This window comes from Panthera onca, chromosome D3 (assembly GCF_046562875.1).
Source record: "Panthera onca isolate mPanOnc1 chromosome D3, mPanOnc1 haplotype 2, whole genome shotgun sequence".
In the NCBI taxonomy this organism is placed as follows: domain Eukaryota; kingdom Metazoa; phylum Chordata; class Mammalia; order Carnivora; family Felidae; genus Panthera; species Panthera onca.
The window spans coordinates 25547658-25564228 of NC_138350.1; the positions used below are offsets into that span (position 1 = coordinate 25547658).

The 16571-nt window shown below is 50.1% G+C and overlaps 1 protein-coding gene across 2 annotated transcripts in view; it reads right to left on the reverse strand.

Annotated features, from left to right (window-relative positions):
* Positions 1 to 1674: 1674 nt before the first annotated feature.
* GRK3 (G protein-coupled receptor kinase 3) overlaps positions 1675 to 16571 on the reverse strand; it is a 131711-nt gene continuing 116814 nt past the window's right edge. For both annotated transcript variants that reach the window (XM_078435582.2, XM_078435583.2), the window contains 5 exons: positions 16304 to 16399; positions 14465 to 14627; positions 11382 to 11518; positions 8861 to 8974; positions 1675 to 7643 (listed from right to left, as the gene is read on the reverse strand). In XM_078435582.2, the coding sequence (XP_078291708.1) occupies positions 7482 to 7643; positions 8861 to 8974; positions 11382 to 11518; positions 14465 to 14627; positions 16304 to 16399 (672 nt within the window). In that variant the 3' untranslated portion in view covers positions 1675 to 7481. The remainder of the gene's footprint in view (positions 7644 to 8860; positions 8975 to 11381; positions 11519 to 14464; positions 14628 to 16303; positions 16400 to 16571) is intronic.

Below are 16571 nucleotides of genomic sequence, written 5' to 3' on the forward strand. Positions count from 1 at the left end.
AAACGCTCTTCTGGTGCCTCTGGTGCCCACCTCTGGTGCCTGAGGAAGGGGAGGGCCCGGGGCTCCTGTCCTCTTCTGTCCTTGCCCATCGCTCTGCCATGGGGTCCACACCCCGCACGTCGGGGCAGGCAGGACTGGGAAGGGGGAGGGGGTGGGGGTTGCTGGGAATGCATGCTTTAGAAGGGAGAGCAGCAATTATCCGTGAGACAACGTGGAACAAGCCAGGGGACGTGGCAGGTGCTCCCTGTTTGCTTGCAAAGGGCCCCTCACATTCACCCTTAGTCGAAACTTGGATGTTTTTGGTTGGGATGGTCCCTTGGGCGCATCTAATCGAACGCTCGTAATTCAGGAACGAGAAAATCGCAGAGCGAACAGGTGGCCTAGAGCGGCCGGCTGGGAGTCGGGGGCCCAGCACTCACCCCGTCCTGCCGGGCCAGCAGCTCTCGAGAGCGGCCCTCGTTACAGGGCGCATCCGACCGAGGCCTCGGCTGCGTGCCACCCTCTGCCCACGGAGCGGACCACCCACTCCACAGCCGGGCCTCCGCACAACTCCTCTGACAAATGGTTTCGAATCGGCAAACACGAGCACATTCCGGGGAAACCAGATGGCTACACGAGTCCATCGTACTTTCCTTCTTTCCTGAACTGGCAACACACAGAACGTGCTTCCAGTTCAAGGACAGGAAACAGCCAGCCTACCCTCCACCTGTGGGCCCTCAGGCGGGCAGATGTGCCACGCCACCTCCTTGGATTTTTGGTTTAAACTGACGTGCACCCTGGGGTCTCTCAGCTTGTCTCCGTGGGAGCAGGGATGGAGAGTAAGGGGTCTGCACTTCCGGGAGGGACTCCAAGGTCACCCTGAGAGTAAGCAGCAGGGGCGGGGGGGGGGGGGGGCAGGGGGAGTGCTGGGGTAGCCTAGACTAAGTGGGGAGGAGACTGTGCTCCAACACTCCAGATAACCACAGAAATGCAGTCCTCTTCCTCTTTATAAAATCGGCCCCTGTGTGGATCGTTCTCAAAACCAGGATTCATTAAAAGGAGTCACTTCCTGACGTCTTAGCAGCTTGATAAAAAAAACAAACAAACGCACTTTTGAATCAGGGGCGGGGGAGGGGGTTGGGGTGGGAGGACAGCACACCAGAGTAGAAATCTTTGTACAGATGCTTTTTATTGAGATTTTAGGTAAGCAGTTTATCAACATGGAAAACCAGCCTAGCTGCTCCAAAGTAACCGTGAAAGCCGGTGATCATTAAATGGACTGCACGTGCCTCGCACAGGGCGGGTGGCCGCAGGCGTGGAACAGCATCTCACGTGGGAGAGGACTTGAAACGTGCACTAGTTAGGCGTCTACTGGGGGCGGGCTATAGACTTCCACTGGCACGATCAACGGGAAGAGCGATCACACGGGAATTACATGGTGATTTTATAGGTAACGGTATCTAGATTTACAATAAGGCTGTAGAGCAACGCACAACAGGAAGCGAATTTCTTTCTTTCGGGATGTGACACTTTGCCAAGAATACAGTAAATACGTTACCGTGTTGGTGGCTGCCCAGCGAGGAAGACAGGCAGAGAGAAATGTCAGCATGTGAGGAGGGACCCCTTCTCCCAGGGACCGGTCATTCCAGCTCACGTCAACCGGTCTGTCCGCTCGAAAATAAGACCCCTTGCAAATACAACCTCTCGCAAAGTTTTAATCCTAGATGTGGGTGTTCGCCTTTATGATCCCGTTTTCCAAACCATTTGGAAGCAGTGAGGGGGCAGGGGAAAGTCACGTTCAAATGTGCAACTCCTCGGAAGTGGTGTTTTCAAACACAGCTGGCCATTCGTAACGAGTGCCGAGGGCGGACCTTTCCTTCGGTGCTTGGTAAGTCAGGTGCAACAGTCGCATCTCGGGGCGACGGCGAGACGGGTGGCGGGGATTCGGCACAATCGGACCAGGAAATGACGATCTGGGCTGAAGGATGATGGAACAGAAGGGACGTCTCCCTGCCCCGCTCGCTAGGACGAGGCCGTGGCTTTAGAACTGACATCAAAAGGGAATCCCGCCGAACCGTGTTACTGAGACTCGTTTATGATGCAGCCAGTCTAGAAGAAAGCGTGTGGGGTACCTGTCAACGAGCAGGACGGCTTCTGAAGAGGTAGGTGAAAGCAGTATTTCATGGCAAGTTTGCTGTCAGATGTTCTCGAGAAAGCGCAGGCGCTACTCAGCACAGAGCAGCCGATAAGCTTTTGTTGAAAACAGTCCATGGCAGTGGGGACGGCTGTTGGCCCCATGTGGCTGCGCGCGTTATTTCCGCTTTAGCTTACGAGAAACAGAAAGGACTGCCTTTTCTTTAAATAACAAACTATACAAATAAAAAGGAGCAGAAATAAGGAGTGCTTCGATGGAAAACAAACGTAAGGATTCAATAAATAATATAAAATGCTTTTGTGCTAAAATAGAACTCTGTTTTTATATATATATATATATATATATATTTGTATATGCAGTTTAGCAATCTTTGTTACCCAGAAAAAGCCAAATCTATCATAATCATTTAAAACATAGAAAAATACAATTTAACAACAGAACTTAAAAAATGGCCAGTGTTTACCTTACAAACCACATATAATATATACAGCATGGAATGTTAATCAACTGAGACACAAGAAAGAAATTAAATTTCAAGTCCTTTGTAATTACAAGTGCACGGTTAGAAATATTTCTCCATTCCCTACCCTTACATGAAAGACATTTTATAGTAGGACAAAATAAAATATGGGAGCAGAGTTAACAGTATTCAGAGATGATTTTGAGATGGTGGTATAAGAGAGTTTCCTCTAAGAATGCTGAGTTATTGAAACCTTAAAAGGCAGTTTTTATTCCTGTAGGTTTTTGATGAAATGCATATACTGTTAATCCATTTTCTGGTGTGTGTGTGTGTGTGTGTGTGTGTGTGTTTAAATAAAGGTAATTTAACATTTGGGGTGCTGCATTTATTGGTCAGTGCTCCCCGGCCACGTCAGTGAGTGTCTGGGCATTGGGCACTTCCAGGGTTGGGGGGGCATCCCTGTCCCTCAGCTGTAAAACAGCAGGTCTATTAGTTTTTGAGAGTGAAAGAAATCTAAAGTCCATTACGACCTGAGGAAATCGTATTATTTTAGAGTTCAACTTTCATTAATTCGACAGGAAAAAACTTATTTGAATGCAGCCTGGGTAAAAAGAAAAAATGCATATTTGTATGAATTCAAGTAATTAATTCAGATCTCTCGGGGCAACTTTTCGTGGGAGGGAAAATCAGGTTAGATCTTTCGGAAAAAACGTTTTCAAATTTAAACTATTAAAAGCTCACTCTACGGATCGTTATTAAGTAATCTCTAACCCAACGTGGGGCTCGAACTTGCAACCCCGAGATCAAGAGTCGCCTGCTCTGCCGACGGAGCCAGCCAGGCACCCAGTATCCAAGCTCCTCCAGGAGTGAGCATGGCTTAAACAGCAAGTCTGGTGCTGTTATTCTGGGAGGCTTCCTGTGGCTTCAATGGATGTGCGACAACGTCTGCAGCTGGCCACATGGCCCTGGGGACAGCCACCCAGACCCTGCGTCTGGCCCTCTGGGGAGCAGCAAGGCATGGCCAAATAGGGTGTTAGCTCTGGGTGCTGTGCAGAGTCCTGATGGAAAGCCAATGGCCTATTTATAAGTTCAGAGGCTCCATAACTGAAAATAAAGTGGCCGTGTCTCACCATAATTACTATTCAACTCCTGTTTCAAGGAGGGAAAGAATCAGCCAGCTTTAACTCGGGCGTTTGCACGGTGCTTGGTGTAAAGGTTGTGAGTTTTGACCTGCAAGGTAACGTCTTCCTTCCTTTGCCCCATTCCTACCACTGCCCTTGTCTGGGGGGGCGGCGCCCAATCCACTCACCCCTCCAGCCCACAGCCCACCCAGCCACCACCTGCCAGACTCCAGTGAAGCCCCACCTCCTCTCCGGGCACAAACGTGTCAGTCCTTAGGGGTGGAGAGGAGGTCATTCATCATGCGTCTCTGGATGACCCAGAAACCCTTCCCTGAACACTACTGAGAAAAAAACCCACGTGTGATGAAGTCTTACAAGATAAGTCTTATCTTAATGCCAGCGCATTTGAAAGTATGTTTTCTAGATTTGCATCGCGTGAAAGAGGTCCAGCTTTGAGAACCTGGTTTTCTTCCTGACATGAAGTTGATTCCATCAAAAAGGCAAATGCTGTGATTGAACTGGTGCAACTACAAATGCGAAATGAAATTTTTTAAATCATCAGAGAAAAACCGCTCTTCGATCTTTTCTAGTGTAGGTAAAGCTGTCAATTGGTAAAGGGTGTATTTTTTAATGGCCAGTGAGGGCCTTAACACGATGGTTTCTGATATCCGTGTGGCGCATTTCAAATCACAAATCGAGCTCAGTCTTGCTTCAAACAGATGGTTGCGTGTTGTCGCTGTGGTCTTTCTGGAGCTGGAAGGCTGCTGTCCTCCACGGCTGGCCCTTCTTCCCCACGGATCCTGAAATCGTAATGTCAGTGAACTGGCCAATCATTTCCATTAGCACGGAACCAGCGAATTGCTGTAAGTTTTGCTGAAAACCCCTACTTCCACATGAGACAGAAGGAAAAACCACAACCCCCCCAAGGCCATGAAGGAGCGATTGCACCAGTGAGAGTATTTTGGCTTAAAAAAATAACCTTGGACTCACTCAAGTTTTTCATGGATTCCATACATGTTGTATAGCAGCTGGAGGTAAGATCATCTTTGTTTTTAGACTTTGCCCTTTTCATTCCCTTGATTTATGAAATCAAGACATTGTAACTTTATAAAAATATTACCAACTTTATCTTCCTTGGATAATGAGAAAATGTGTGAATTTCGTCCTTTTGAATGGTCCACACGTAGGAAGGGTCAAACGTCTAGGAATGATGTGACACTCTTAAAACCTTCGGAAACAGCCAAGTATGCCAAGACTTCTAAACCAGCAGCTTGGGGCACCTGGGTGGCTCAGTCGGTTGGGCATCTGACTTCGGCTCAGGTCACGATCTCGCGGTTCGTGAGTACGAGCCCTGCATTGGGCTCTGTGCTGACAGCTGGGAGCCTGGAGCCTGCTTCCGATTCTCTGTCTCCTTCTCTCTCTGCCCCTCCCCCGCTTGTGCCATCTCTTTCATGCGCAAAAATAAATAAACATTAAAAAAAATAATAATGAAATAAACCAGCGGCTTTCTTTGGCCATGCAAGGCCATGCAGGCACAAGGTGCTAGCACAGAAGGGTCCCGGAGGTGTCTTCTGTCTGGCAGCGGAGAAACTGGCCCCGTCAGGACGCCTGCGGGGGCAGGTGCAGGTAGGAGACAGGCCAGACAAGACCCCAGCACTGGGAATTAAGGTTGAGGCAAAAGGGCTCTCAGGTGATTTCCCAATTCACGTTTCCCTTCTAAAAGGCAGATGAACCTTCTGTTCTACTCTGGAGCGAAAAAGGTTATCTTTCAAACAGCCGCACACTGGCGTGGCTGACGCGCTCGGGTCTGAAAGGGGAGACGCTAAGCCCAGCCCCTCGAGGAGTCTGTGCCCGAGGGCCTTGACTGTCGAGCAGGGACTCGGGGCGCAGCGAACTGTAAGTGCTCAGCGCATGGGAGCCTGCAACGGGGCTGGTGACAGCAGGGGCAGCTGTCGTTAACCACAGTCGGGAAGGCGCTCACCCTTTGCTAGGAACAACTACTTTTCTGTTGCTGGCAGTTTTTTGGTTTTTTTTTGTTTTTGTTCTGAAAACAGAATTTGAACGTCAGTCTTCCCTTTTAGACCAGGGGAAGGCATGTAACTAGGGCACCCCTCCTCCTCTACTGGCAAGAGCGGAGTAGAATGGATATGCTCATGTAGACCCCAACTGGTAGCTGAGACGGGTAAGGAACCTCCAGATTTCTTTTCCAAAGCAACTCCTATGAAATGAAACACGTTCTGTAATTATCTTCCAAACTCTCCAAACAGAATTTCATTAAAAAGTACTCACTTTCCCAATGAGCACAGGACCCAGAGATTTGGACCCACTGAAAATATCGAGGGCAGGATGCAGACAGCTGTGATCGGTTGCTGGTACTGTTAGTAGTTAACTTAGAAACATACAACGAGACTGTACTAAGAAGACAGATATGTGGACTTTAAAAAAATTATTGTTATTATTTTTAGTCTGATGACAGAGAGGACTGCACTGGGAAAATCACTGCTTCTTACAGCCCAGCATTTATTTGGGGCGTGAAAAGGGCGCAGGGCGCGTGGCGGGAGAGCAAGCCGGGGGTGGGGGGAGATGACAAGATGCCTCTGGGATCAGGGGAAGGGCCTTTCCGCTCCCCTGCTGTGTCGGGCGTGGGGCGACCCACCCGGGGGAGCAAAGTACTACTCACTAACGACAGGCCAAGGTCGACATGAAAGTCAACAGATGCGGTTAGCCCATCTGGACACATTCATTCTTCAGCATCCTTTAGTCAATGAAATTCACTGTAAGTTATGCTACGATGTGAAACGGAGCGATTCTTTCCTTCCTGTACACACCCGTTATGGATACGTGTCCTGAGGGCAGGCAGAAGGAACCGGAACGAGCGCGTCCTGGAACCGCTTACTGTCGGAACCCTAGACAGACCCGCCCCCCAGCAGCCGTGTGCACCCAGACATGTGAAAGTGCTATGTGTTTATTTGAAGATGTCTGAGAAACCGCTGTTGCCCCGGAAGCCAAAACCCCACGGCCTCGCCTTCACAGCCCGCCAGGCCTTCCCACGATCCTCTGTGGGACGGATCCGCTGTAGAACGCCCTCAGTGACGAGTGACGGCCACATCCTCTGAGGGCACACTCCCTCTGTTCCCTGTTGGAGGCAGGCTGGTACCCGTGGTTCCGCACACACGGTGGGGGTGCAGCCTTCTCGGCAAGTATCTTCGGCTTTCAGCCCCGGGCAACGAGAGGTGGGTGTGCCCACGTCCTGCCCTGCGGCCTTGTGGACCAGGCACGGGGGAAAGTGGCACGTGGAACGAGGCAGCGCCCGGGCCATCCGTGCCCGATGCGGCAGAGGGCTGCGCTCCGTCCTGGCAAGCGCAAGATGTGTCTGACGGTCAGACGTACAGATCGAAGGGATGGGCAGGAATCATTCCAAGTTCTAAATTCATAGATACCCAAACCGGGACGCGACGAAGGAAAAGAACTTTCGCTTGTTTCTTCAGTAGTTTCGAGCGTGGACAGATGTGATGCAGAGGGAGGCACTCGGGGGGAGGGGGGTGTGTAGGGGGGGGTTGGCCGGCCCCATGCCGACAGCGGTCAGAGCTCTTACTGGGAGCACTTCAGCGTCCTGGGTCCTCCCGGCCGTGGAGGGGCCCTAGGGACACGGGGACCGAACCTCCGACCCCCGGACTTCTCCAAAAGGCTCCATCTCAAGGGCTGAAAACCCTCGGCACGGGCTTCCTTGCGGCCCTGTCTCCCCAGGACCCTCCTGCCCTGGGTGTCAGAGGCCATTGCTGTTCCTGTGACAGAGGGGAGGCTTGGACAGCTCAACCACGCTGGAGCGGGACTTGTTGAGGAACTTGGGGGCGCGTCTCAACAGCCGCTGGGCCTCCGTAAACGTTTCGGTCAGCTCCTTCTTCCACTGCACAAACTCGGGGTCGCTCTGCACGGAGACACAAAGGGAGAAGTTGCCACGGGCTGGCCCATCCTGCCGACAGCCGGGGTGCCTCTGGCAACGACAGTGACGTGCTACTCTCCGGCCCGCGGCGGCCTGCATCACTGCAGGCCACACGGGCGGCCTCCTCCAGGGCCTCCCGCGGGAAGCAGGGCCAGGCCGGCGAAGCCCCTCGGGCGCTCCTGATCCCCACCCCGAAGCACCGCCGGTGATCGGCTCAGACACGACCTCCGATTTCTGATTTCTAAACTCAAGTCTGTAAAATAATACCTGAGGGGGAGCTCTGACAGATTAACCAGCACCTTCACGCGGGCCCTGTGGCGGTGAAGTTACTCAACACACGGCCTGGGCATCTACTGCTGGTTTCTCTCTCTAAATATGCTCTCGTGCACATCCCCCCCCCCCCACTCACCCGCGCACACCCCACCACCCTCCACACCCGAGACACACCGCCCCCACGCCTACACACATACCATACACCCCCACCTCCCACCCGCACCTACGCGTGCACACACACACGTACACACACACACCAGCACCTCAGAGGAATTAAATTTGGGCTACGGTAGAACTTTGGAGCGAGAAGGACGGCATTCCCCCTTAGAGGAGTCACTTTGGTATCTTGCATTTGATTAAACATCCAAGCCTCAGCCTCAAACATGCTGAAAGAGGAGAACCTGGAGACCAGGGGCGCCTGGGTGGCTCAGTCAGTTGAGTGTCTGACTTGGGCTCCAGTCAGGAACTCATGGTTTGTGAGTTCGAGCCCCACACGGGGCTCTGCACTGACAAGGCTGGGCCTCCTCGGGATTCTCTCTCTCTCTTTCTCTCCCTCTCTTTCTCCTTCTCTCTCTGCCTTTCCCCTGCTCATCCTCTTTCAAAATAAATAAACTTAAAAAAAAAAGAACTGGGAGACTCGATGACAAATAGACCCCTAGTAAACAGTGGACAGTTTCCAGATAGGGCAATCCAATTACTCCACAGTCTTCCCCTCCTGCCATTTTCTGACTTTCATATCTTTGACGGTAACTGTTAATTTGCTGAGCTCCTGGTACCCCGGGGCTTTCCTGCTAAGTAAGTGATAAAGCATGGATTTAAGCAGAGGTTTCATACCCAGGCAGCCATCTTCACTGGACATATGTATAGCTGCCCAAGCTTGCACCTAAGGGACATGTTTTTTAAAAAAAAAAAAAAACCAAAAAACTCACCTCGCATTGCAAGACAAATTGCTTCCCTCCTTTTATCCTCAACAAAATGCATTTCTTGTCTTTAATCTGAGTTTCTTCCACAGACAGAATCTGTTCCATCGTCAGTAAATTTTGCTAGTCATAAAAAAAAAAAAAATGACAAATTACTTCACACTATTGCCCAACTTCTTCCATTCAATGGATAAATAATACGGAAAACTATCAGCTCAGAAGAAAAAGTAAAAAAAAAAAAAAATCAGTCTTTTTCTTTCTTTGAGGATATTCTAGAAGCGAGGGGGAATGGCTACAAAGAAACACGCACAAAATTTAAACTACGGCATCTCGGAGGAAACGGCAAAGAAAGGAACATCTCGATAACTCTCACGCAGAATTGATTTCTGAGCGGCCGTGAGTCACACGTACCCTCTCTGTGTCGCACGCCCATCTGAATTCTACCGACCAGGCTGTAAGCAGACAATGAAGCACCGTGTGACTTACGTGAGCAAATGGGGTGGGCTGTTTTTGACACGGCAGCCCAGGGAAGGTCTAGCAATGTTGGCTTATAAGCTAATGATTTTTCGCAAATATCAAAATGATGTAATAAATCCAGGTGACATCCTTAAAAGATGGTCACACCGGGTCTATAAGAGGATGGCCTAAGGTGACTGCTATAGGGTCATGAGTACCTGACTGTTTAATGTTTTTTTGGATAAATACTCCAGGAATCCTAAATGAAAAGCACCATCGTGGAGGCTCACGTTTTATATTACCTGATTTATACCTACGAACCTATCCATCCATATACACCTAGACAGCTCTCAAACAGCACGTTACACATTGACTCTCTTGAAAGCAAGCTAACTTACTGAATCCCATGTGTTTAAAAAAAGGGAAGATTTTTTTTCTTAAAGTTTTCAAATATCCTGAAAAGTGAGACAATTTCCTTTCAGTGTGCGCCACAGAGACTGCCCAGTAGACAGCAGAATTCAGTTGACCCTGGGACAACACGGGTTTGAACCATGTGGGTCCACTTCCGCGCGGATATGGTTTCTTTTTTTTTTTTTCCCCAGGAAATACAGGACAGGTCTGTAAATGCATTTTCTCTCATGATTTTCTTAATAACGTTTTGTTTCTTCTCGCTGACTCTATTGTAAGAATACAGCATATAAGACATATAACAGGCACATTTTGTGTTAATCAGCTGTTTACGTCATCGGTAAGCCTTCTGGTCAACAGCAGGCTATTAGTAGTTCTTTGGGGGGAGTCAAAAGTTATATGTGGGTTGTTGACTGTATGAGGGGCCAACAGCCCTGACCCCAACCCCCGTCGTTTAAGGGTTAACTGTAAATACGTCATATGCCCAGGGCCACTCATTATCTGGAAAGATTACATCGTACTAATATACATGAATTATAGCTTGGGTGCTGAGTTTATAGATTTGTGAAATACATATACTATATGTAACACATATCTATAGTATAATATTATATAACATAATACATATTATGTAATACCAGCACCTGAGTTATAATTCAGGACCCCCAGAGACTTAGTACTTCATAGCCCAGATGTACTGGCTTTGGAAGACAGCCCCCTGGCACTGGTAATGGTGAGAAGGTCTTGTGCATTTGAACGGGATGTGATGTTCGACAGCAGTCACTCATAATTCAGCAGCCACTTTACCCACAGGGATTTTAAAAAGTCCAACAAACAAGATTAGAGGTCACTCTTTTCTGTACTTCTCACCACTGGACAACTGATGGGCAGTGTGCGGACACATACAACACATCGACTATACGTGAGACCCCCGTCCTGCTTCCTTGGCCCCAGAAGCCGAGCCACTCCCTCCCCGAGAGCAGAAGTGTCCCTTACGCCTGGGCTGCCAGCTCCAGACAAGCCCTCCACTCCTCACACAGTAGGCGCTTAATAAATGCTGCCTGCCTTGCTTAAAGGGACAGTGGGGATCAGAAATTTCTTTCTACCTTGTTCACAAACATGAGCCCTCGAAACGACCCGAGGGTATCTTCCTGCTTACGGAATGGAAGTCACTTAGAATTTTCCAACAAAACGGACACCGGAGGAAGTGTGGCGGGGTGACCTCACCTCTGCGCCCAGCATCCCGGCTCGCTGCATTTGGGCCTGACGAGGGGAGGCCCCGTGAAGGGGAGACTGGGTACAGGCAGACCCACAACTGTTGGGCTGTGTCATGGGCGTTGGATCTTCTTCTCTGAGCTCTGGATTTACACGCCTCCGTCTGACTCCAAGGTCCGAGATTCTTTTCTCCCCCCTCTTTTTTGACCTACCTGACTGCTCTCTAGCCCTTCTTCAAACCTGGCTGTTTTGACCTCTCACGTTCTATTTTCAGATGTTACAACATCCTTCCTTGACTCGAGGGTTAAAAGCTAAAGTCTGAACACCAAAATCTCACGTGGGCAGGTTAAAACAGTTACGCGGAGCTTCGCGGCGTATTCCCTGCGACACGAGAGCCATGTGGCACTCGGGACGCTGGAAGCACGTGCTGGTGACGGCACTTCAGACTCACCCGGGACTCTCCCTCTCCTCTCCATTCAAGTCTGTTTGGAAAGAGGTAAAAATAGCGACGCTGCCACTGAGTCAGGAATGGGTTCCCCAGTTTTAGCATGTAGCCATGCATGATGCAGTCTTTTCCCAGAGCGTAATCTAAGGAATATAAAATAGCCACGAATTAAATGGGCTCCGAAACAGATCGCCCGTGTTATTCTCAGAAACAACAACAACAGAAGAATGACACACTCTTTGGAAAAGTCAAGTTTCTATGAGCGGAAACATGTCCCATAAACCATTATCTCGGGATCACAAGGACGGGTCTCTTTGGCTCTCTGCTGACGTCGTAAGTGGCTGTTCCTCAATATTCGGATTCGTCTGTGATGTTCCCTGACTGCTCAGAGAGGACAGAGGTTTGTTCCCAAACTATTCTTTCGTTACGCGTGACAGCAAGAATGGGAGAGTAGAGAGGAGTTCGATTCGAGTGCTGCCCAAAGTACCTCTGCCTTTACGTGGGCCTGGGGTTCTCCCTTCAATCCTGTGAATAATAATAAGGAACTTACCAAGCAGCCGAGGTAACACGAGGATCAAAACTGCTTACTCCTTAAGGTTGTATTTATGCCTCAAATACATGGTTACGCAGACAGACCAACTCACACTCATGCTGAGTCCTGATCACGCTGTTAGAATGAAATACTGTCTTTCGCTCTTTGGTTAAAGGTTCATTTTAAGTGGCTGGCTTTGACTCTTTAAAGGCTTTCGTGACTGGGCTAAAGTTCACTCTCTCTTTTTCCTATTCCTTCCACAGCTACGAAGGGAACGCCTGTTCTGGGCACGCTGGGTGCCACAGGAGACAGGACTCCTGGCCTCAGGGAGCTATGGTCCTCACAGGAGACCCCGAGGATGAACAGATAAGTAATACCCACATAGCGGCGCACGCAGGAGGGAAAAGAACCAAGGAGGGAGGGGACGAGGGGATCGGGTGGGCTCCCTGGAGTTGTCATTTTAATGGAAAATTGTTTGCGCTGCGAAAGTATATCGATGGTGGAAGCCTCGCGGGTCGACTTCAGAGACCTAAGCCTAGACTGTACTGCTCTGTACAGTGACTGGAGATCTTCAACCAAGATCCAGCGATGCCCACATCAATCGCTTGTATATGAGGGTAAATTCGCTAATCTGCTAGATGCTCTGATTGCAGCTCTCGCTACAATGAGACATTTGGGCAAGGTCATTCAGGTCCGCTTTGTCTGGGTCCACTCTGTCAAGATCCTAGTGACATCATGGCCCTCCCGGGAGCAAATTACCATGGATGTGACCTGCCGTGTAAAATTTGCTACAGCAGGGGCACCTGGGTGGCTCAGTCGGTTAAGCGTCCGACTTCGGCTCAGGTCAGGATCTCACGGCTGGTGGGTTCGAGCCCCGCATCGGGCTCTGTGCTGACGGCTCGGAGCCTGGAGCCTGTTTCGGATTCTGTATCTCCCTCTCTCTCTCTGCGCCTTCCCCACTCACACTCTGTCTCTCCATCTCTTAAAATCTATATAAACGTTAAAAAAATTTTTTTTTAATTTGCTACAGCAAAGAGTCCAGAGTGATGTCCATGGACGCACGTGCTAAGGAGCAGCTTAGAGATGAAGCCTGCCTCCCTGGAGGACGGAGGGGAGCACACTTATGGGGCTCTACTGCTCCCATGGTGTGTACTCAGGTGGCTTTTACGTAAGGAGGGATTCATCCAGGCTCGGGCATGCTTTTCTGGGCAGGTGGTGGATGCTACTGGCAAACTCTTAACGGGACGAATGAGCCTGGATCCAGATGCCCCCCTTCAAGCAACTGAGAACAGAATGGAGTTGGTTCCGGTCATTCCTGTCATATAACATCAGCCTCAGAGACAGTCTTTGCCCGGAGCTAAAGCGAAATGATGTCATCCCCATCAACCACAACAGATTCAGACATCCAAAATTCATAAAGTCCGCGGAAAAGCAAGAGTGCCCACGTTCGCTGAATTAAGAACGGCTGATTGGTCTGATACTTGGCGTCGTGCGTGCAACTCTGGATATCCCCCATCGGGCACTCAAATATTGTAAATAAAAAGGCACTTTGGTGGGGCGCCGGGGTGGTTCAGTTAAGCGTCCGACTTCGGCTCAGGTCATGATCTCACAGTTCGTGGGTTCGAGCCCCGCGTCGGGCTCTGTGCCGACAGCTCAGAGCCTGGAGTCCGCTTCGGAGTCTGTGTCTCCCTCTCTCTCTCTGCCCCTCCCCTGTTCATGCTCTGTCTCTGTCTCAAAAATAAAAAATAGTTAAAAAAAAAAAAATTTAAAAAAAAAAGGCGGTTTGGTAACTTTATTGCTGTTTTTTTTTTTTTTTAATTTTTTTTTTAACGTTTATTTATTTTTGAGACAGAGAGAGACAGAGCATGAATGGGGGAGGGTTAGAGAGAGGGAGACACAGAATCCGAAACAGGCTCCAGGCTCTGAGCTGTCAGCACAGAGCCCGACATGGGGCTCAAACTCACGGACCGTGAGATCATGACCTGAGCCGAAGTTGGCCGCTTAACTGACTGAGCCACCCAGGCACCCACTTTATTGCTGTTTGTAAAGTAACTGTAATTATATCCATTGATATCTCTTGACAAGTGATATGTGTGCCAAGTTCCCCACCCGAACCCACATACTTTGAGAAACGGAAACGTAGGCCCTTTGCTCAAAAATTATTAAGGACGCCAAGACGGTGGCCGCAGAGTGTTCAGCCCAGGGGGGTGCCCTCTGAGGTGGCCCAGGTCACACTCCCATGAAGCCGGGCCTGCTCCTGACACCGTACGAGTTTTCAGGGAAGATACTTGTCAGCTCACCCTCAAGGCTCCAAGATCAGAGGACTCACTGTCACAATGATGCTGACCATCTTTATTTATACGTTGACTAAAGGCTTTGAAATATTATACTGCACTTTTCCAAGCCACATAGAACTATTTATGGCACCCACCCCCCTCCCCCCCCCCCCCGCCACCCCTGGAAAGTACTTTATGACCCAAATACTTTTTCAGCTTTACAAGAAATTTTAAGAAATTCATCGCATTGGAAATACTTTGAGACACGCTGGCTATTTTACCTTCTTCGTGTCCAAGCTGCTTATTTTTAGCTCTCTTCCTGGCCTCGATTTTATCCGTGTCTGCATTTACTGCTTCATAAACGGTTTCTGCTACTTCCAGCTGCCAGCGCTCGGAGATCACCAAGGGGAAGTTCTTGTAGAGATCTTGGTCGCAATCAAGAAGCTTATTATTTTAAGAAATCAAGACAGGTACGATTTAACATCCTTAGCAAGGCAACAGATTCAGAAGTATCCTATCTGTGCGTGGGAAGTCAACTGGCCACACGCCCCTGCTCATCCCGAGCGACATCGTCCTCAGCTCTTGGCCACGAAGCACGAAAACCACACTGATCGGAGCTCCTAGTTTAGGCACGGACTACCTGTCGGGAGGCTTGGAGAGGCTACCTCAGGGAAACCTGGGCGTCCAAACCAGTTACAGGGGACAAAACCAAGGCTCGGGAAGTTGCCTGAATGGCCCAAAGTCACTCAGCTGGTAAGTGCAGATGTGAGCCCGGTCTGCGGGACTCCAGAGCCTCGATTATGGTTTACAAAACGTAAAGTATGAGGACCCCTTTTTAACCCCAAAAATGTCTCTGGGCTGCCACATCATAGCCGTCTTATTTTTGGCACTCTTTCGTAGACGGTAGTACACGTGATGGTGACAAAACTCTATTGTGACGGCAGTAATCCTTTTAAAGGACCCTGTTGCCCCAAGCCTGGCCGTGAAGCGGTACTTAAGCCTCTGACTCGAACGTCCGTCCAGGCTGCAGACGCCGCCTGGTGGGGCACGCGTCTGGGCACTGGCTGCACCACGGTCCCCCAGGGCGGCCATCGCACCAGACCACAGAAGTGGCCTGGGCCCTCTCGGCTTCCCCTTCGCCCAAGCTCCCCTTCCCGGGAAGCTGGTCCTGACCGCCCCTCCTTCCCGACACAGCCAGTTCCAACCGGCTGCTACTCCTTGGTCCCAGTGCCCTCGGTCTCCGGTTTCCCTCCTCTCCCCAGCAATCTTCCCATCATCCTCCAGCCACGTATCTGCCACTTCTGTCCCCGTGCCCCACTGGCTCCAGTTCTGCGTGTCCCTAGCTACAGCTCCTCACAGGTGCGTGCGCTTGCAGGGCTGAGGCCTGCTACGGGGGGCGGGGGGTGGGGGGGTGGGGGAGAGCTGCTTGGTAGGAAAAGTGAGGGGGGAGCTTACACAACCAGGGTATAATGAGGCAGCTGAGCTGAGATGGGGAGGTCCTGGGGGAAGCTGGGGAGGTGGGGGCAGACATGAGCCGACATGTGGTGATACGCTCTGACTTAGCACCCTGAAAAGGATGATTTTCTCCCATGACTCACCATCTGTAATTATGCCTTGTCTACTGAGAGGCATAATGATATGAACAAAAGTTTGAAAAATGCAGAGGATTATGTTAAAAAAAAAAACCACCACAGTGATTATTCCACTTTTGATTGACAAATGCAAAACGGCTCAGGCTGTTTGCTCTTTTCATCCTGAGGCGGGGAGATCTGAATACTTAAAAGGATTAAGATGGCTGGCTCTCCAGCGCCAGGCAAAGTGTGTTTGCTATCACGCAGTTGTTTTCTCTGCTTCACGTACGTGCAAGATCTAGTTCAATTGCAAGTACCTCCAAATCTGTAAGAGACTGACCACCGTGCAGCTTATCGAACAGAACGATTAGCCAGGGGAGAGCTTTCATAGTTTCTAATTTAGCTCCTTGAAGGCTACATCCTTCAAATGTGTGGACGTTCACTGGTAACATCCCAGAGCCAGCCGATACGAAGACAGCCACCCGTCTGACTGCCGACGAAAATCTCCCCACCCTTCAAAGCACCTGCAGGCGAACGTCACAAGTGTACCTTGATGCCTTTGGTGTCGTCTTCATCAAATGAGCCAATGTCAAAGGCGTCGGCAGCGTTGACTTCTCCCCGGGGAGGAATCAAGGGTGGAGGGTACTGGAAGATCCAAACAGGAAGGTTTCAGTTATCAGATCACCTGACGGCCTGTTCGACCCACGTTATCGTTCTACAGCGAGAACATGGTGCAGGATACCAACAGGCTGAATTCTGTGGACACTCCAGCCGAGGTCATTCCCGTCACAACACATATGTCACAGAGGAGCTTTGC